Below are 21,612 nucleotides of genomic sequence, written 5' to 3'. Positions count from 1 at the left end.
TAGTAGTATTGTTGCCATTTTCGTCTGGGTTGTTTTCCGTTTGGTACTCCTCTTCGGAATGCATTCGTTTCCTTTTTAGAGACGGCGTCTCCTTCTTGTTTTCTGGGTCGTCTGTCTCCAGTTTGGTTGAGTTGATGTAAAATTGAGACCTCAAATTTGTATTTCAAACTGCACCTTCCTTCTTGTTCTGCACCGCGCAAAACACTTGCTTCTCTGGGCAATTCGCAACCAAAAAATCGGCTATGCTTACTAGAGGAAATCTCACAACCTTCCTCTAGCTTGAAAACTCTAGTAAGTGCTGCCAAATAATGACACCCTTTTTTGGTATGATTAATCAAGTTGGGATATTGTTCCTTCTCAAGATGTTTTATAGAAGTCAATCAGTGATACACTCTTGGCGTGAAATTTAGATTTTAGCTCATTACTGCACTGTAGCTCAATTCCATTTGATGGCCTATTTTTCTTGCACTGTATCCACCTGTACATCAAAATGAAGTAAGACTCGGAATAACCTTGTTTAACCTAACCTATCAAGGCTTAGTTAGTCAGAAGATTAAAATTCCAAAGCCATCCAGTCTAAACCTCCTGGCAACACTTCCATGCCTGTTAAAAGCTTTCAACTGTTGCATTTGTGGCAACACTGCGACTTTGGTGACGTCAGTCAAAGTTGGCAAGAATAACTGAATAAGATCAGTTTTTCCATATTCTGATAATCAGTTTTCCTGGCTTTATTCCGTTATTAAGCTTTTTGCCTATATGTCTTAGTTATTGTTTTACTATGCACTGAGTGGTTATTTCAGCAATAATAGTGATTGTGTTATGTTATCCGCCCCGATACCGGTAGCTCAGTTGGTTAGCTTGTGACTGGAACGAAGAAGCTTCAAGATCAAGCGGCGCTGTTTCGACTCTCGGGGTGTGCGCTTGAGCAACGCACGTTAAGGACTGCTCTCCATTCAGCGGCATCTAATGGATGAAAATAATAATATAATGGATGAAAATAATAAATAATAATATAATAAATAATGAATAAATAATAATATATCAAAATAATAATAATATAAAAAAGGCAGTGGCTATTTGACCGGCTCCGGTCTTTGAATCTGAAACACTATTTGACCGGTCATGACGTCACTACATAAGCGCTTTTTCTCTTTCAAAGCAACAGACGAGAAGCGCCGATATAAGTTCTAACTTCAACACGTATTCTTCAACTCAGTCCGCGGCGCGTGCGATACGTTTCCGGCTGCCGATCTAGAGGGGATGAGTTCGATACTATCCGGAAGCATTCTTTTTTTTTTATCTAAATTTTGACCCGAAGCGCATTTTTGTGGTCAATTTTTAATTTGAGTAGCCTACAGCCCATTTTTTATGTCTTCAAATGTGAGTAATAATGTTAGAGTTTTTTAATTTGCTGGAATTTGAGAATTTCTCTTGGTAATTTTCCGATCGTCATAAGTGAACGTGTGTTGCCAAACGACCCTACATTTTTCTCTCAAGTTAGTTATATACAATACTTCTTTAAAAAATGGTTTTACCATTATCATTTCTTTTAAAAGAAGTATTGTATATAACTAACTTGAGAACTATACTTGAGAACTATTAACTAACTTGGACTGTAGGCTACTCAAATTAAAAATTGAGCACATAAATGCGCTTCGGGTCAAAATTTAGATAAAAAAAAAAGAAAAAAAGAATGCTTCCGGATAGTATCGAACTCATCCCCTCTAGATTGGCAGCCTGAGACGAACCCTACGCGCCACGGACTGAGTTGAAGAATACGTGTTGAATTTAGAAGTTATGTCAGCGCTTCTCGTCTTTTGCTTTGAAAGAGAAAAAGAAAAAAGTGCTTATGTAGTGACGTCATGACCGGTCAAATAGTGTTTCAGATTCAAAGACCGGAGCCGGTCAAATAGCCACTGCCTATAAAAAATCTAATGGATGAATCCTTGGCAACAAGACTTCAACAAGCAAAAACTTCACTTTGTCATTCTCGTTGACCAGGCCTGTGTCAGTGATTCAAAGCCTCTACAAGTATGCAAAACTACCAGGATTAAGCTCTTCAAGAAGCTTTCCCAGATCCATATCTTAAAATGCAAAAACAGGGTCGAATCAGGATCTTAAAAATCTTGAATCTGTACATATCTGCTCTACAGGGGATGCAACCTATTTCGTCCCTCGATTTTGTCCCCTGAAAAGATTGAGAGAAAAAATAGAAGTATAAAACTAAGCCGAAGTGGCTGATCTGAGTTTCCGCAAACATTTAAAAGTTTTCCCCTTGAATTAATCATTGAATTTTAATGGGCAACCGCAAAATAAGTTTGACTTTGTCTTTGTAATTTTGTTTAAAAATATTAGTTGGAAGTGAATAGATCATTCCAGTGTGGCAGCTCGTGATCGCTGATCATATGTAATAGAGGGGCTACAATCTTAAATCGATAACCCTAACCCGAAAGTGAGGTTCGGCTTGTCAACTATTATTTCAAGATACATAGCGTGGTCAGCTGTTTCGACAACTCCGATCAGTGACTTCAGCTTTGCTGTATTTTATTTCTCAATCTTTTCATAGGACGAAATCGGGGGATGAAGTCTTCAGGGGACGAAACAAGTTACACCCCTCTATAGGCCTGTAGGCAGGGTTGCAAGTCGATATTGAAAAAAGTAGGGGATAAATTGAGATCGATAGTCAAACAAAATAGCAGAGAAATATCCGATTTCGATACCCTCCCAAAAAAGTAGAGAAATATCCGATTTTGATAGCTACCCAAAAAAGTAGAGAAAGATCCGATTTCAATAGCCTCCCAAAAAAGTAGAGATTAAAGAATAGGCTAATCGATATTAAACGCAATTACACAAAATACAAATCATGTATCTGATTTTATATATATATACTGCCTACCAGTGTTCCCTGTCTGCTCAATCATGCATACCTTCAAACAAAATGCTTATTCTTTCCACTCCGCTTGATCGGTATAGTTCAATTATCGTTTTTCTTGCATGAGCGTCAAAATATGCTATGATATCTTTGTCCGTTGTATGTTATTAAGTAGAATTAAAGGCTTGAAAAAAGTCGCAAAACAATCGAGTAAAGAATATCAATTCAGTCAAAAAAAGTAAAGAAAGGACCATAAACGATATTGGTGGAAAAAAGAAAAGACTTGGATGTAATCGATATTAAAAAAGTAGAGAATAGTGCTATCGAATAGCGACTTGGAACCGATACTTGCAACCCTGCCTGTAGGTTATGTATGTGGTGGATTAAGTGGAAGTAGGCCTATATTATTGTTCATAACATTTTTATGTAATTCTCCAGTTTACAAGCATGTTTGCAGGTTTTCACTGGTACTGTATATATTAAATAACACAACTATGGCTTCTTTGAAAACTAAACGCAAACTTTCTTCTGTAATTTATTATAAGATCCTCAATGAAGCCCCAAAGTTTTTAATTGATCCTTCATATACTTGGATGTTGGGTCTTCTTTTGTGGGGTTTTGAGATTTTCCTAAATCTTTTTATAATAACACGTGTACAATGTGAGTAGTTTGCTTTACTTTTTTTAATATAATAGATAGGCTATATTTTTGTTATCTATAGGCTATATTAAGTTGGGCCACTACATACAATGCAAGGTGTTCTTGCAGTACAGTATCTCAGGTTTAGTGTACAGTATATGTATAATGCTATGTATATATTAAGTATGTATTTTGTGATGATTGCAATTCAGGCCTCTAAGCTTTATTTTTCCGGCGACCAATCATGGATTGCCAGAGCTTCTTCCCAGCGACCAAATTCTGGCACCCGCCAGCCAAAATAAAAATTCCATAGAAGGTTTGTGTTTTTAAATATCTGGCAATTAATATCTTGTTTTTGCATTCACTCATGCAAGGACAATGCAAGCAAAGCCTTGAAACATATTTGTAATTGTCATTTAGGTGTAGAGCTAGTCTTTAGGTTAATAAAGGGCAACGCTCAGACTTTTTTTGCAAAATTTTTATCACTATATCAGCAATATTTCTCATAATAATAGTAATAGTAATTTATGAGATGTTGTAAAGCAGAGTGCTTATTCATCTTTCAATCACGTACAGTAAACATCTAATAAAGATAATAACAATATTAAGATTAACAGAGGTATCAACAGTGATACACACGCAAAAGTAAACAGCTATATAATATCAATGTGACTAGGTAAAAAGACACACAAAAACAATACCAAAATTTTTTGTTATTGTACTAAAGCAATATTGGTATGCATCAATTAGGCAGTGACTACTGGAATGCCTAATGCTAACAGTGAGGTACTTTGCCTTGTTTGTGAAAAACAGTTGGGAATGTGAGTGAAGAAAAAACGCTTATGTACCAATGTGAGTGAGTGGATAAAACGTTTAAAATATGAACGAGAGGGAAGAAAAACAAATTTTCCAAATATCAATTCTCAGACAGCAAATCAGTTATTTTTTTACCTTGGAAACTATCACGCTGGTAGGCTGGGTTTTTTTTCGGTCACTTATCGGTCATTGACCAATTTTTTAGCAAAATGTTTGAAAAAAATATAGTCAATTCGGTCAAAATGTCCAAAAAAAAAGCAACATTTCTCAGCGAAACTTAATGTTGTAGCTAGTCAGGAAGTGCAAATTCTGGTTTGTATCAGCTACTTGAAAGGAAATATTTTCATCAGAAAAAATGACCGAAATAAATAAAAAATGACCGAATTTTTTTCAAGTCATTTCGGTCAAATGATCGAAAAGTCTCAGCAAAAAAAAACCCAGCTGGTAGGCCATGTTTGGTCGCCGGCTTCCAAAAGGCAACACTCACTGCGTTCCCAGACAACAAATCAATCGATATTTTGCATTGATTCAACCAATGTAATATGTTCATACAATGTAAAAAACGATTGATTTGTTGTCTGGAAATGCAGTGGAGAAATGTGCTTTTGGAAGGCAATGACCAAACATGCCTAATTGCCTACCGGCGAGGTAGTTATGGAGTACTTAGTACAGTTATAAAAACAAAAAAGCTTTCAAATATCAATGCCTGGAAAAATCAGCTTTTTGCATGCATGCCATAACTTTAGATCATAAAATAACATGGAGCAATTGTAAAATTCTAAAAGTTGTAAGTGATTAATCGTTTAATTGTAAGTGAGTTGTAAGTGATTAATTGGTTTATCGATCAAAAGCCCTGTGTAATAAATCGTAGTGGTGGCATCTCTTTTCCTACTACTGTACGGTATTTATAAAAAAAAATTATTGTAAGTGGTTGTTTGGTGTAGTTAAATTGGTTTCATGCTGATTGAAAATTGTGCAGTGTTTCTTTGTGACTCATATTGTTCACTCTCTTTCTGCTCTGGCATTATTTAAGTTTCTTGATGATAACATTTAAACTCTTCTTTCTAGGTTAAAAATTTGCGTGTGATAATGTTTGTTTGTTTGAACGTTGAATTTCATTTTGCATGTTTGGTTGGTTTATTAGACAGGTAGTCACTGCCTGACCTAGCCCCCTGAAGAAGTCAATTGTATCTGATTGACGAAACATCGGAATAAAGCAGATTGTAATCTTATACATCTTGTGCTAGTTCAGCTTAGTTTGCACCTGAAGAATGTATATCATGTTATTTATTCATTCATATGTTGTTGTTCTTCCCTCATATTGTAACACTAAATTTTAGGGTACTCGTTAGTTGTTGTTTGGTGTCTTCAGCAGAGATCAAGTGCTTTATTTGACAATACACAACGCAGACCATAATAAGAAATATCTGTTGCTAACATAAAATCGTCCCAAAAGTGCATGGTTTTTGTGATGAGGGTGCGATGTTTTTGAGGTTTGCACATTTTTTGTCAGTCATGAGAAGTAGACGGGCAGTTGAAATTGATCTGTGGTATTCAGTGACAGTTTGAAGATTGTTGTTTGTAAGCAGTGGGCACACCGGCAAGGTCAGTGTATGGCGTAGTAGGCGGGTCTGCTACTATTCGGTGAGTCCGATTCGGTGAGCCCGATTCGGTGAGAGCCCTATTTGGTGATTTTTTTAAATTTTTTTTTGAAAATTATCGGGTACCGTAGCCTAATTAACACCCCTGCAGGCCTCGAAATTCCGGCGGTCATGGCGGACATGACCTCCGGAATGACCTCGAATGTCTGCCGAAGCCGACTCATTGGTCGGTCATAAATGACCGCCGCAAAATTCTTGACAAAAATAGAGCTAATGCAGCAAAAATATATTTTAAATTTGAATTGTTACAATTGTTTGTTTAACGCGAACAAAAACGGAGCTGAAACAATAACACAGGTTAACAAAATTTGAAAAAAATTTTTAATCGAGAATGGGAGTAACTTTTCTTAGACCACAATTTGCTGCTGATTTCAAATCTGGCGCTAGTTTCGCTCTAGCACATCAGGTTTTAAAGTTATTGGTCTGAAAATTTTTGACCAGAAACGTCAATATTGCGTTCAAATACCGATTTTGTCGCTACAATTTTCAAATTTAGATTAGCTTCAGAGAGCAGAGTGTTTCAGATTTGTGCATTGCTTTCACAGATTCAACACTATTTAGTTGCATATGTATGCATACTAGACACTAGAGTGCAAAAAATGCCTCTTAAACCTTGTCTGAGGTACTAAATACTTGAGCTAGCACAATACTGAAGTGTCAGGTTTTTAAGCTCCCTGTAATATATTACAAAAACACAAGAAAAACGTTCAGCATGATACCAAAGATAGTGTTTAAAATGTTGCAATGACACTTAGACATTGCTGCATTAAAATCGCTGGGCATAGGTGTACATGTTGGATCATCGCGATGCAGCATCCAACAGTGATCACCCATCATCCTTTCGTTCCAGAACCCTTGATAGCGTGCTTTCATGCTTTGGATATCTTGGTGAAACCTTTCACCTTGTTCATCACTTACTGCACCAAGGTTCTCAGGGAAAAAGTCCAGGTGGGAATGAAGAAAATGAATCTTGAGGGACATGCGGCAGCCCATGTCATTGTAAGTTGAGAGCAACCTTTCAAGACCTTTTCTGAAGGAAGCAGCCTTGAAATTTCCCAAAAAGTTAAAGCATAACCATTTAAAGGATTGCCATGCTCGACATTCTGATAAAGTGAGTGATTTTTCAAAGTCAGTATCTTTTAAAACTTTTCGAATCTGTGGACCAACAAATATTCCTTCTTTAAGCTATGCATGACTTAGTTTTGGAAATTTCTTACTGAGGTACAGAAAACCGTTTGAATTTGATTTGCCCATTGCTTTCACAAAATTCTTCATCAAGCCGAGTTTGATATGTAACGGCGGCAAAAGAATTTTGTCAGGATTAACTAGCGGTACATTTTGGACACTTTCTCACCCAGGATTGTAGGAGCTTCTTGTTGGCCAATCCTTTTTCTGGTAGTGCTCAGTAGTAGCGCGACTATCCCACAGACACAAGAAACAACAGTACTTTGTAAATCCCCCTTGCATCCCCATTAAGATTCCAATCATTTTCAGGTCTCCACAAATACTCCACTCATAATCCCTGTAATTAATAGCATTGAGAAGAATTTCGATGTTTTCATAAGATTCCTTTAGGTGCACCGAGTGTGCTATGGGAATGGATGGCTTTTCATTTCCGTTATGTAAAAGAACAGCTTTCAGGCTTCTTTTCGAGAAATCAATGAAAACTCGCCACTCATGAGGATTGCGAACTTCTCCCAATTTGTGAAAAAGTTCTTCAATATCATGACAAAAGCACAGGGGCCATCAACTTTAAACAAAGCAGCGAGGTCTTTGTTTTGTTTTCCCTAATGGCTCACTGCAACACCTTCCTCAACCAGATTTCGCTCTTTTAATCTTGACGCAAGGATTTCTGACTTTTGCTTTGAAAGGCCAAGGTCTCTAATCAAATCATTGAGGTGCTCCTGGGAAAATAACTGTGGCCTGCCTTCTTCTTCTTCTTGATACTCAGAACTTGTTGATGAGAGTTCGCTTAATGAAGCGACGTCATCACCATCATTTTCAATGGAATCTAGGCCTCCCTGTGGAGGTAAAGGTGGCGACATGGTTTCATCATGAGGAACCGGCCGGCGAGCAGATTCCAAGTTTGGATAAGTTATTTTGTCCCTTTGCTTGATTATGACGTATCATTGTTTTATTGTTTATATCATTGTTTTATTATGACGTCACACTTAATTTGCGAATAAAAAAACTGCTTTACTTGCCTGTAAATGTGGCATGTCTTCAAAATTTAAAAATTGGAATATCTAGAAAACATGATGTGCTAGGAAAAAAGTAAAGACATTTTTGAAATCAGCGCACAAAATGCTTCTAGAATCAATCAATCACGAGCTCGATTAAAATTTGCTGTTGACCAGTGTAATAGTACAGGCAATTGCTTTAAAGATCACATTAGAGTGGCGTGGTTAACGAACTGATGGCAAAAGTAGCCATTTTTACGCCATTTCAACGCTTTGCAATGTTGCCTTGAACTAAAGTTGTCTGAACTTTTCGGCAGGATATGTATTCTAATTTTAACAATGAGGATTATTGCGTTACATTGATCGTTTGTTAAAAAGAAACGTCACAGAGAAGCAAGTCTCAGCTGGGTTCCGCACGTGCTTAGGCGAATGTGGCGACCTTATTCACGCTGATACTGATAGAAATAGAATTTCTGCACATATGGGAGAGTGTATGCTTAGACATAGGCGCCTAACCCGTGGGGGCGTGGGGGCCAGGCCCCCACGCATATTTATGCGTGAGAGCAACTTTTTATGCTGCATTGATACATAAAACAATAGATGAACTAGCGATATTGGCAGCAGAAAAACATTTTTAAATGCAAACCGCAACAGCTTCGCGCTAAATAATCACTAGAACGAATAGCGATGCTACAATCCCACACCAAAAAAAAAAATCTGTCATTTTTACATTGATTTAACGTCTGCAGACGTTGAATCAATGTAAAATGACTGATTTTACTGCCTGAGACATAGCAAAAATCTACCATTTTGCGTCCATTCAATGTAATCAGATGTTGAATGCACCCAAAAACAACATAATTTGCTACGCTGACGCAGCGTGCGTTTAGCTTTATACGCATGCAAACAGACTCGATGTCGCTTTCGAAAGTCGAAACCTCTGCAGAGAATTGTCGCGGCAGTGAATCGGTTGCTGTGAAAATGAACTTGAAGTCTCGGCCCGAGGTAACCACTAACCAACGTAACAAGGGCTGGTGCAAACCGCATTGCGCACACGCGGCATAATCAACACAACAACGGACTCGCGCAAACTGCATGGCGCACACACGACCGTTGCCATAGAAACCCGATCAAAGGCGGGGATTCCGGGGAATATGCGCATCTTTTGTTTTATCTGCAACACGAAAACGGGCGTATCACAGCGAATTGAAACTTGAAAGCTGGTCTGCGATAAGTTGCGATATTGTAGTGAAAAGGGAGCAATGTCAAGTCGAAAACTTAATCAAACGTCTCTCCGTAACTATTTTTCAAGGGCTGTTTACGGATGTCAGCAACTTTTCAATTTATTTAAGGTGACGTGCTGTTGAATTGATGTAAACATGACTGATTTTGCTTTCAACAGGTATATTTTCAAGCGTATGATCAAGTTAGTATTTTCATTCCATTTACAGACAATACCTTTTAGTAAACCTTTTCGTCTCTTGTTTCATGCTAATAAATCTAGTTCGTTGCTAAACTTTATGTTGTGCTTAGCTTAAAGAATCGCAGTCCATCAACCGCTAGCCAACGCAGACGCATAGCATGTGTTTTGGTCGAGTTTTGTTTATAATAATTAACGGTAGGTCGAACGTAGCGATAACTCCGAGTGTGGCAATAAAAGCAATTCTAGTGTGACGACATAATTACGTCATCCATCTGCATGACATTTCGCTGAATTTACGTTGCTGCTGGTGAAACACGCTTTCACCCCCACGGCCAAAAAAATAGTTAGGCGCCTACGGTATGTGCTTAGAGTATGCCACCACGCCAGAGTGTGAGCTTAGAGCTTAGAGTAGTTGCTTTAACACTAACACTATTGAGTCACTAATGCGCATTTGTCTGGACAGTCCTGACATGAAGATTTACGACCCCGCGCCGGCAGTAATCGCTTGGCACAACGATTCTATAACGCCAAAACTACGGAATAAGTGATCGTAGTTGCTTTTGTAATAAGGAAATTTGGATTGTTGTTTTCAATTGTGTTTATTGCGTCATTACACGACTGTCATTAACGCACTGATTTATTTGCAAGCAATCTGCTCCAGTATAGGCTACTTCAGGGTCGGTTATTTAAGCCATTAACCATTGCAGAGTAGGGTGGCCAAAAAAAATGGAAATTTTTTATTTTTGTTTGCACACCCTCTCATTTGAGGAGGATTCATGAAAAAATGACACTGTGAAAATTTGAAGTGAATCCGACAAGAGGAAGTGCTCTCCCACCGACCTCAAAGTTTGCTTTCTTTGGCATAATTCGTCAAAATTCCTTGAATATGTGACGTAATTCTTTTTTGACTTATTTACATTGCAGTTGCAGCATTTTTGTGTAAACCATTGTTTTACTCTGAATTTATGATATATACAATAAGTGTTTCCACATGCAGAAAAACAGAAATAATACACAAAATAGATCACATTAACAAGCGTTTGGTATGAAATAAAATGCACTAAACTTTAGCTAAAACCGCATAAAAGTACGTTCACCAGTCACGATCGCAACACTTTATGTGACAACACATTGCCCAGAAATTGCAAGAGAAATGTTCGTAAAGAGTCAAGCCATTGGTTGACTTTATTGCACTTGTTGGAAGCAGCTTTCTGTGGTGCTTGACCACTTGATAGAGGAGCTGGCGCTGTTGTTCATTTTTTGTATGGACTTCATTGAAGTCAGTAGCTAATTTGACTGCCCGCTCTGCACAATCATTGACGGCTTTGAGATGACGCCAAACTTTGCATGCTTCTTTATAATCATCACGATCACGCCATGTGTCAACAGAAGCAGTGACTCGAAAAGGTTAAGTGAACGCTATGTTACAAACTGTGCCAAAGAGAGACGTTAAAACTTGACAATTTTGTTTGGGGCAACACGACGAACATCTTCGGGAAATGGGTCTTTCTTAAGAGCATTAACGATTGCCTTCTTTTCATCATCTGTGTTATTATCACTGAATAAAGGCAGTGCAGCAAGATCCTCACTGATGTACCACAAGCGCAACCTCAACTTTTTTTTGCCACTTGAGAAATTGCATTGTCAACCTCTTTCTAATCCTCTGTGAGCTGTAACATTGCTAGGTCATTTGTAGGGGCAGATATTGATGAAGGTGCTGCAAACCAAAAAGTGGCATAGATGGTAGTAGTTAATATTACTTCATCTGCAACTGTACTGCATGCAAGTGGCAGTGTAATCTTATTGACCTTCATCTCGTAGTAGACGGCGAAGAACCACACCCCATACAGGCAGCTGACATGGCCCTCAAGAGAGTCAACAAATGGACACCCACTCTCTAGTGTTGACTCCCTTGAGGGGCTATGTCAGCTGCCTGTATGGGGTGTGGTTCTACGAGATGAAGATCAATAAGGTTACACTGCCACTTGCTTGCAGTACAGTTCTTGTGAGTGAAAGCTAATATCGCTACCACTGCAAAGACTCACGTTGTTACCAAACTAAAACGCATCCGTCAAGAGCATATAAGAGAATCAAAGCACAAAGGGAGGCGAAATTCAGCTTCCCAGCTGACCTCAGAAGCTGACTTCACCCAGAGCTTAAGTGCATTATTTGATATTGCTAACTATCAGCTAACTGGGAATGCCGCATAACAATACCAGAAGATTGCCAGTTTTTGATAGACCAAGGTGGTGCATGACAGATACTGATGACAACAGAGGACCCAATGCATCGGCAAGCTGCTGCAAAGTATAGAAAGCGCAAAGATGATGAACAGAGACGCAACGGAAATCGCATTGATCCAGTACCATCAAGTGCTGCTGCTTTCTCATCTGAAAATGATTAGCAGATGATGAAGATTCTTCCAGTGACCCACTGTTTGCACCGTAAATCCAAATAACACCAAAACAAAAGAAAACCCAGTAGGAGCAGCCATTACCAAAACGCTGCATTATCGATAATCCACTGTTTAATGCAGCACTGAACAGAACTATAACATCAAGTCGTCAAGCAATGATGATCGTCACTCCTGCTCTTGCTGCAGCTGGAATTGATATAAATGAATTGACAATGTCACATTCCTCTGTCATGAATGCTCGAAACACCTCATGTGAAAGCCTGGCAGCTGCAGTGCTGCAAAAATTTAAACCAACAGTTACAGTTCCACTTGTTGTTCATTTTCATGGTAAATATTTGACTAATGCCAATGGCACAAAGTGCGAATCTTTGGCCATTGTAGTTTCTGGTATGCATGTTGAGATACTGCTTGGCATTCCGAAGCTGCCTGTTGGAACGGGATCACTAATGGGCCAAAAAGTAGTGGAATTCATACACGAGTTGTAGCAGAGCACTTAGCTGCACTTTGTTTTGACACGACATCAAGCAATACGGGAATCCACACTGGAGCTATCACTGTCATGCAGCAGGCATTTAATCGAAGGCTGCTAGTTCTTGCATGCCATGATCTCAAAGTCGTCAATGATTGTGCAGAGCGGGCACCGGGCAGTCAAATTAGCTACTGACTTCAATGAAGTCCTTACGGAAAATGAACAACAGCGCCAGCTCCTCTATCAGGTGATCGAGCACCACAGAAAGCTGCTTCCAACAAGTGCAAGTAAACGCCAACATGCCAACAGCTCCATTAAATAAAATCAATGGCTTGACTCTTTACAAACATTTCTTTTGCTTTTTCTGGGCAATGTGTTGTCACCTGAAGCGTTGCGATTGTGACTGGTGAACGTACTTTTATACGGTTTTCGCTAAAGTTCAGTGCATGTAATTTCATTCCAAACGCTTGTTAATGTGATCTATTTTGTGCATTATTTATGTTTTTCTGCATGTGGAAACACTTGTTATATCATAAATTCAGAGTAAAACAATGGTTAACACAAAAATGCTGCAACTGCAATGTAGATAAGTCAAAAAAAAATTACGTCACATATTCAAGGAATTTTGATGAATTATGCCAAAGAAAGCAAATTTATAGGTCGGTGGGAGAGCACTTCCTCTTGTCGGATTCACTTCAAATTTTCACAGTGTCATTTTTTCATGAATCCTCCTCAAATGAGAGGGTGTGCAAACAAAAATAAAAAATTTCCATTTTTTTTGGCCACCCTATTGCAGAGTTATTCTGTTGTAGAAGATCTTCTTCTACAAACACGACTACACAATACTGTAGTGTGATTTTGTACAAAATCTACATGCAAAAAATATGTCCGGTTGAGATATTAAATGTCCGCTGAATGAGCCAGTCTGGTAGGACATGCTTGACCGCCGGAAAAAAGTACAAATTTCGAGGCCTGGAGTAACCCCAAACCCCCTAACCTCAAACCCAAAAACCAAACCCCCAAAAACCCAAACCCCCAAACCCCAAAAACCCCCAAACCCCCAAACCCCACAAACCCCAAAACCCCCAAACCTATCCCCTAACCAAACCCCAAAACCCCTAACCCCTATAACGGCAATGATAATTAGGCTACGGCGCGCAATAATTTAAAAAAAAACTCACCGAATAGGGCTCTCACCGAAAAAGGCTCTCACCGAATAGGGAACTCACCGAATCGGACTCGCCGAATCGGGCCATTCCGGTAGTAGGCACTTCACCAAGTTGCAGCACTGTACTCAGCTTTAGTATATATACATCTTCTAAGGTAATTTTTCTCAGTACTAAGGGGCTACAAATTGTTCTTCTTACAAGACACTTTAAGAGCATGGTGTGAGCTGACACGTTTGTGTGTAGGTGTTTTAGATGTTTATAAATGCTAAGGTAAAACTGTTCAAGTTGAATGATGATATGTACCGTGTTGTTTTAAAAAAAGAATCCGGTCATGGGCTTGGATGTTAATTTAATGATCGAATTCTTTGTTAAGTAAAGTTTCAGTCTTTGCTTCACCTACGTTTGGTGCAGTTAAGAATATAGAGCGTTGATGACCTTGGTACAGTCTCTATTTGCAATGTATGGAAATAATGGATAAAGTCATCTGCATTTGGTAGCCTACTATTTGGTGGCGATATAGTTATCAGGTCATGACTTTGACTAATTGGTTTGCCTTGTATTGGAAAAATTAACAGTGAATTTCCAAGATTATGACATGGTTTTGTAAAAAATGTGTGGAATATCACTTGACCGATTTAGAAAAACAAATTATTCATAAATGCCATTTGCAAATTATGCGATAATACAGTTTTTAATAATTGTACTATTGTTAAACTTTTACAGATACAGAGATTGATTGGGTTGCATATATGCAAGAGGTAGAAGGATTTCTTAACGGAACACATGACTACATACAATTGAAAGGAAATACTGGCCCACTTGTATATCCAGCAGGTATATTATTATGTTTGTACACATATTTTGTGACTTGCTATCTATGGGATGATTTTTCAAGATGCATTTTAATTTTTACCATTGTCATCTGGTGTCATTCTCATGAAGATTGACACTTCAATGGCATGTATTGTATTCACACACAAGGATGTTTAGTGCATTAACTTCATCGGATACTTTAATTTCATGTCCACCTGACCATTCCATTCAGTGCTTGTTGTAAGAACAGTTTATCGCAATAGATTTGAGTGACATTTTATTTTTAGGATTTGTATATCTTTACTCAATGCTGTATTATGCTACAAGCCATGGACAAAACATTCGATTTGCGCAGTATCTTTTCTTTATATTTTATCTTGTCAATCTTTATCTTGTTATACGAATTTATCATCGAACTCAAAAGGTATGACGAAACTTTTATACTTATTGTACTTTGAAGTGCTAACATAATCAGTTATACCGTATATAAGCTGTTTTTAATCTCTAATTTCTATATATATAATTATATATAGTTGGTTTTCAATCAAAAGTTTTGTTTGTTCCTTAAAATTAAAATCTTTGTTGCAGTGTCCGCCTTATGTGCTTGTATTTTTATGCTGTACATCATACAGAGTACATTCTTTGTTTGTTCTTCGTCTTTTCAATGATCCAATTGCAATGCTCATTTTATTCATCTCTGTCAATCTCTTCATTGAAAAACATTGGTATGATTTTAATTTTATTGTTTTTATACAGTGTTTCTGCTGATGTAACCATATCACAGCACAACGTAAATTCTGTTCCGCACTGCTTGGAAGTACATTCTCAATGATGCAATGCTTGACAATTACGCCAATAGTTCATCTGTTTTCCAAAGTTGCTGTTTTGTTAATTTTTTCTTTGTTTTCTTGCTGTTTGTCTGCTTTTGGAAACGAACTTTTCGGAACGTTGTTTTTTTTTGCGGAAGTATTTCGGTCGTTCGTCAGAATTTGCGTACAAAATTTCGGTCATTTTCAATTTAATTCGGTCACTCTTCTATTTAATTTTTTTCTGGCTCTTAAGTGACCCCTGGTCTAAACAGGTTTGAAATTGCTTATCCAGACAGCAAAATGTGTCTTTTGTGTCTAAAGTGTCTATAAACGTTGATTCAATGTAAAAAAACGGATTTTGCTTGGTAGGTATTTTTAACTACCGTACGCGCAAAATAAGTTTCGCTTGGATGTTGGGCCTTCTTCTGTGGGTTTTGAGATTTTCCTAAATCTTTTTATATAACTCGTGTACAATGTGAGTAGTTTGCTTTACTTTTTTTAATATAATAGGCTGTATTTTTGTTATCTATATATTAAGTTGGGCCACTACATACAATGCAAATTGCAAAGTATTCTTTCGGTATCTCAAGTTTAGTGTACCAAAGTTGAACGTGCAGTCTGTTTTCTTTGCTGTTTAGTGTTTATCTTTGTTAATGTTTGTCGTGCAGGTATATTGGATCATTCTTTTTCAGCCTGGCGGTATCAGTCAAAATGAATATCTTGTTGTTTGCCCCTGGTCTGCTTGTTTTGTTCCTGGCTGAAAATGGAATATTAAAGACTATTTATAATCTTTCCATATGTGCTTTTACACAGGTGACCTATGCTTAGTTTGAAATTTCACTCAGATCAGAGCCAGGTATAGATTTTATCTTTTTTGCGATTGAAGATTATTTTATTTTAGTCAGTGGAGGACAGTTGTGAACTTTATTAATGCGAATATTTATGTAAATAATAAGTACCGGTACCATTAATATTGCTATAACAAGTGCTCAATGCCAAGCAAAAAAGCCGAGCAGAGTGAATTACATCAAATGCAGTTACTATTCACTAATAACCTAACAGGCTGTTTCACCCTGACTAGAATCATCAAATAGTTCTTATTCAATAAAATTACTCAGAAGTAACGTCTTGGCGTACATGTAAGTGTAACTAGCGGATGTAACTTTTGGGCGTGTAAACGCTGTCTGCTGTGATGCTGAAGTAGCTTACAATCTATATTATATCTGGGCAATTAGTGACCGTGCACAATTTCTTTCAATAGTCTACGACAAAATTAAATGTTTTACAAGTTCATTAACTTCTGGTCTACTGCAACGGCTCAGTGGTCCAGAAGTTTCCAGTGATTCCCTACGTTTTCGCTGCTGCTGACACAACAACAAGGTTTAAGTATTTACTGCTCAATATGCTTTAATGTTGTTGATACATGCGTATCTTTCATGTCATGCGCATAAACATAATATTTCTTGGCCATAAATAGTTGTATTTTTTAATTGAAAAGTTGATGCATTGTTTGAATTGCTTTACTTTTAGCTTGTTTTGGCTCTGCCGTTCCTTTTTGCAAATCCACATGGTTATATGGTACGTTCTTTTGACCTTGGTCGTCAATTCTTCCAAGTGTGGACTGTGAATTGGAGATTTTTAGACGAGAATATCTTTTTGGATAGACGATTTCATGCTGTCTTATTATCATTGCACCTTTTGGCATTGTTTGCTTTTTCGGCAAAAAGATGGAGGAAGTATGGCATTTTTATTGTACTGTAAATACTTGAAAGTAGGATTTTCTTGCATACAACGTACCGTTACGCCTTAAATGGTGATGAAGATATGGGCTATATAAATATTACTCAGTTGTTGTGTTAATGTGAAGTTACTATGAAAAATTTACCATATTATAAATAGATGTCTTGAAATATACAGTCTTTTAGTTTGAATTTTACAGGTATTATATTATAATGATTTGAATGTACTTAATTTCGTCTGAAAACATAGCTGTTAAAACGAGTGAACTTTTATTACACAACGTTTTATGCATAATGCATACACTTGTATTATATTCTTAACAGGAATCTCAAGCATCTGTTCAATTTAGTGGATTTTAGATCTCATTGGAAGGAAGGAGAGATGAGCTTGTCACCAAATCATATCCTTTTTGTTAAGACGTTTCTAATTTTTCCTAGTTAGGAATTATTGTGGTGTAACCAGTCTGTGTAACAGGTCCGTTCTTGTTGTTTTGCCGTACTTATTGAGTTATTTTTCTGCTGGCAAAGTTCTTTTTGACCATTTTTGATTGTTTTCCAACTATCAACCCTGTCCGATTGGTTCTAATAAATGCTGCTGTTTAAACTAATAAAATTGTCACTTTTTCTTGGAAGATTAAACTCATTAACCCAACTTCTAAGCGCATCATAATCTGAAAGCAACCTTATCATTATCTGGCCATGTCTATTGTCTAGTCGTTACACTTCCTTAACTGTTGGCCATACAATTAGTGCTGGTGCTGTTTACCAGCAAGTTCATCGGAATGTGCTTCAGTCGATCTCTTCATTACCAATTTTACGTCTGGTATTACCATTCGCTACCATATTTGTTGTGGTCTACTTCATATTCTTCACCTTTCAGGTACAACTTGTGTTGCTCATGATTTGTCTTGGAAACACCGATCTTTGTGTTGAAAATTTCAATCTTAAAATCTAAATATTTTGTCGATGTTTCACCCCGTTTTAGAAAATTCTGACCCAACTTATGCTTTAATCTGAAAGAGAGATTTTTTAGTTGGTCTCTAAGTGAATAGTTTAGTATGTACATTGTACACATCTTTTTAACGTTTCATATTTTTTATTCGAGGTTGCTCTTGTTTGGTGTGATCGAGTTATGCTGGAACACGTACCCTTCTACAGATTGGAGCTCAATTGCTTTGCATGTAGCGCATGCTTTCATTCTATATGGTTTGTGGAAGGAAAACACAATTGTGTTACAAAAAGAAGGCGAAAAATCAAAAGAAAAGCAGCGCTAACCGAATTGTGTTTTATGTTTTACCTGTCTAAGCGTATCTTGTGAAGATGATCTGCTTTATAATCAATTACCGTTGGCTATTGATAAGTTTTTTTTTACCGGACAGAAACGTTTTATCTTGCTGTTGTTTAGTGAGCTTGTGTGGATTTGAGCAATAATCTAGTTCAGTGGTTTCCAACCTTAAGCACCGTTCAAAAGATAAAGATATTTTGTGATAGGTTTAGGGAGCGTTCAAATATTACGTAACGCTGTTTTTCCGAATTTTTGACCCCCCCTCCCCCATGTGACGCCAACGTAACGTTTATGTCAACCCCCCCTCCCCCACGTGACGCTTTTCCATTACAAAGCCCGTTATGCCAGTTTATATCAAAATTGTGACGTGGAAACACGTGCTGATAAAATATCTTGGTTTGTATGCACCTAAAGCTTACGTTTGAGACATGAAATTTTAGCTATATTCTTTTTTTGAATTAAAACGTTATGTACCTACTGAAAACGTTTAGTAGCCCACCGTCCAAAATGTTTCGATCCAAACCTTTCATTGTTTGGTTATGTATTGAAAGAAACATCACAAAAGCGCAAACGAAACCGCAAGGAAAGCTAAACATCTTCGAATGGGGTCATCAATGCTTCAAAAATGTTTCTATATATTGGAGCAGTAGCCTACTCTCGCTTGTATGGTTCGAACTTGATGCATAATTGTCTTCATTAGACTCGCACGTACGAATGTCTTCTACCTGTTGAGAGGTTTGTGTCAAAGTCATTTGGTTCTTTAATGAACATATGTAGGCCTTAATTATGTAACAGTCATAGGCAGTGGCGTACGTACAGTCATAGGCAGTTGCATGGCCCAATGCCCCCCCCCTGCGTACGCTAGTGGTCATAGGTACACCCATGGCCACCTAAAGATACGGCCTGATTTGTCACATTTTGCAGAAATTTCCAGGTTTTTCTAACTTTAGGCGAACGTTTAAATAAATTTTTCTAAAAATTAGATTTTTACGCTTTCTTTACTCTTTTCCCCAGATGACACAATAGGTTTTAACATCCTCACATGTTGAAAAACAAAGAAAATTTGATTTCGAAGATTTTAGTCAGACTGTTAATTTTCAATAACAGTCTGATTTTGCGTTTTTCAACTTACTTTTTCTCATTTGCTATTGCTTCCCCAAGGCAACAAAAAAGTATTATGCCATTAGAAAACCGCAAAAAGTAAAAACATCTCAAAAAATGTCAGTCAAGCACTAGCAGTAGCTGTAATCAAAATCTGCAAAATGTGACAAATCAGGCCGCATCTCCAGGTGGCCATGGTACATCTACATACCTGTTCATCACCATGTGTCGCTTTTTTGCTGCTTGACTTGGAAAGTATGCACAAATAAACTACCGTACTCGTAACGTTTTGCTTGAACCCCCTCCCCCCCGATGTGACGCTAACGTAACGCTTTTCATAAACCCCCCCTCCCCCTCGATAGCGTTACGTAATATTTGAACGGTCCGTTACCCGTTGGCAGACCAACGATCTTTCACCTTTTCATTTATTTTTATTAACAACAATAATCCTAGCTGACCATTTGAAGACGGATAAAAATGAATATGAGAAATAGCTCGCGACATCCCAGAGTATTGTGAATGACTCCCCAAGGTAGCCTACCTCGTCACCCCGGTTGTAACCACTCATCTTGCTCGTTGAGAATTTCTGTTTCATGTGCTCAACCTGTCAGTAGGTTTGTTAAACTATGCAGCAATTTGTTACGATTAATAATTTTGATACTGTCAGAAATTACTTAGTCTTCAGTTACAAAATGTTGCTATTCCACAATACAACATTACAAACTGCCCAATGCCGATGGGTCTGTCCTTTATTATAGCAGCCTATTTAGAAAATTGTACCGAGACAAATGTGTAGTGAAATATGTCCTCGTTGGGACACAACTTTCTATTCTGAATTTTGCTAAACTGAGACATGTGTCTCTACTGTCTACTTCCATCCTTTCCTGCTATTTAGTACCGGTAGCAGCTATTGTAATTAATCGTATTAAGAGCTGTTTAACTATCATGTCGGCTTACGCCATTTCGCTATTATCGGAAAAGTCATTAACTGGCTGATGGCCTATAGCCTAAGTTATTTTGCCTCTACAAGTAGCCTACGCGAAACTGTTAGGATAAGCTCTCAGAGAAGCTTTTCCAGTCCGAGGATAAAGATTTAATTAATCATTAAAAAAAAAACTGTTACAAATGATCTTGAATTTTTTCAACGGAGAAGACAAAAACACAGTTTTTTCGCGCAACGCCCAGACCTTAAAGCCAATAGCCTATGCAGGTTGATATTTTTTTTCATACAGACACATGCGATGCCACTGATTGAGCTGTAAACTAACAACAATCGTTAGAAGCTTCAACATGTGCTAACTGTTGGTTGGTTTTGAATCTTTATCCTCTGACAAAGCCTTGATTGGTTAATCCTGGTAGTTTCGCATAGGCTACTTGTAAAGGCTCTTGACGCAGGGTTGGTTACCGAGTTTGGCAGAGTTAAGTTTTTCGATTGTTGAAGTCTTGTAGCCGGGGAATTATTCCCTTCACTAGGTGCCGCTAAATGGAGAGCAGTCATGAAAGTGCTCAAGCGCACACCCCAAAAGTTGAACCAGCGCCGCGTGATCTTGAGCCCGGAAAGTAAGGAGTAGGCCTCACCAACGGGGCTGACTATTTACTTTGTTCCTCTGTATGCTACTACAAAACTTCAACGAAGCACCAAGTATAGTGGAGTAAAAATATGAAACTCAATCCCACTAGACATTAAAAAAAAATCTTTTGACTCATTTAAAAAACTTTACAAAAGCTATCTAATTGCAAAATATTAAAGTTGAATCCAGTGTAATTTACTAATGTGGACCGATATTTTTTAATCGTTGACTATCAACACCTAATATTGGAACTTGAAACTTTGGCATATCATGGATGCAAGTTTGGTTCTGTCTTGACTCTCTGTTGCAAGTGTAGATATTTTAGTGTAGGCTAATGTTTATCATCGACTTGGCTGAGGGTGGCTGCTTGACTCGAAGACCGTCATGGTCACTTCGCAGCTTCCCGTTGTGATTCACTTACGGTACGGTACTTCAAAGATGCAGTGTACATTTGTTATTTTTCTTTGTTTCAATTGTGTTCATTAAGCGTGCTGCATCATTTAATGATTTTGCTGTTATAATATTGCACAACAAAATAAACCAATCAATCAAAAGTTAAAAAAAAACGTTAGAGCAATTTGTCAAGTGCTTCTGTTTCAGCAAAAACTTTCAGGTAATTTGTAAAGTGCTTTAATTTGTAAATTCCAGC

The 21,612-nt window shown here is 37.7% G+C and overlaps 1 protein-coding gene across 2 annotated transcripts; it reads left to right on the top strand.

Moving 5' to 3' along the window:
* The first annotated feature begins 3,360 nt into the window (after positions 1-3,360).
* On the top strand, positions 3,361-20,120 carry LOC145787536 (dol-P-Man:Man(5)GlcNAc(2)-PP-Dol alpha-1,3-mannosyltransferase-like). Of its 2 annotated transcripts, none has more exons than XM_082599299.1 (9): positions 3,361-3,532; positions 14,369-14,479; positions 14,746-14,882; positions 15,047-15,183; positions 15,936-16,080; positions 16,798-17,003; positions 17,331-17,408; positions 17,752-17,886; positions 18,112-20,120. In XM_082599299.1, exons 1-9 carry the CDS (start codon positions 3,367-3,369, stop codon positions 18,278-18,280), a joined length of 1,284 nt encoding a protein of 427 aa, XP_082455425.1. In that variant the 5' UTR covers positions 3,361-3,366; the 3' UTR covers positions 18,281-20,120. The 2 variants fall into 2 exon arrangements, with proteins under 2 accessions (XP_082455425.1, XP_082455432.1); XM_082599306.1 differs by lacking the exon at positions 3,361-3,532 and adding an exon at positions 3,650-3,827.
* The last annotated feature ends 1,492 nt before the right edge of the window (positions 20,121-21,612 follow it).

This window comes from Aplidium turbinatum, chromosome 2, assembly GCF_918807975.1.
Source record: "Aplidium turbinatum chromosome 2, kaAplTurb1.1, whole genome shotgun sequence".
Taxonomy (NCBI): Eukaryota; Metazoa; Chordata; class Ascidiacea; order Aplousobranchia; family Polyclinidae; genus Aplidium; species Aplidium turbinatum.
Note: the sequence above shows the minus strand (reverse complement) of the source record. Positions and strands in the feature narration are given on the sequence as shown.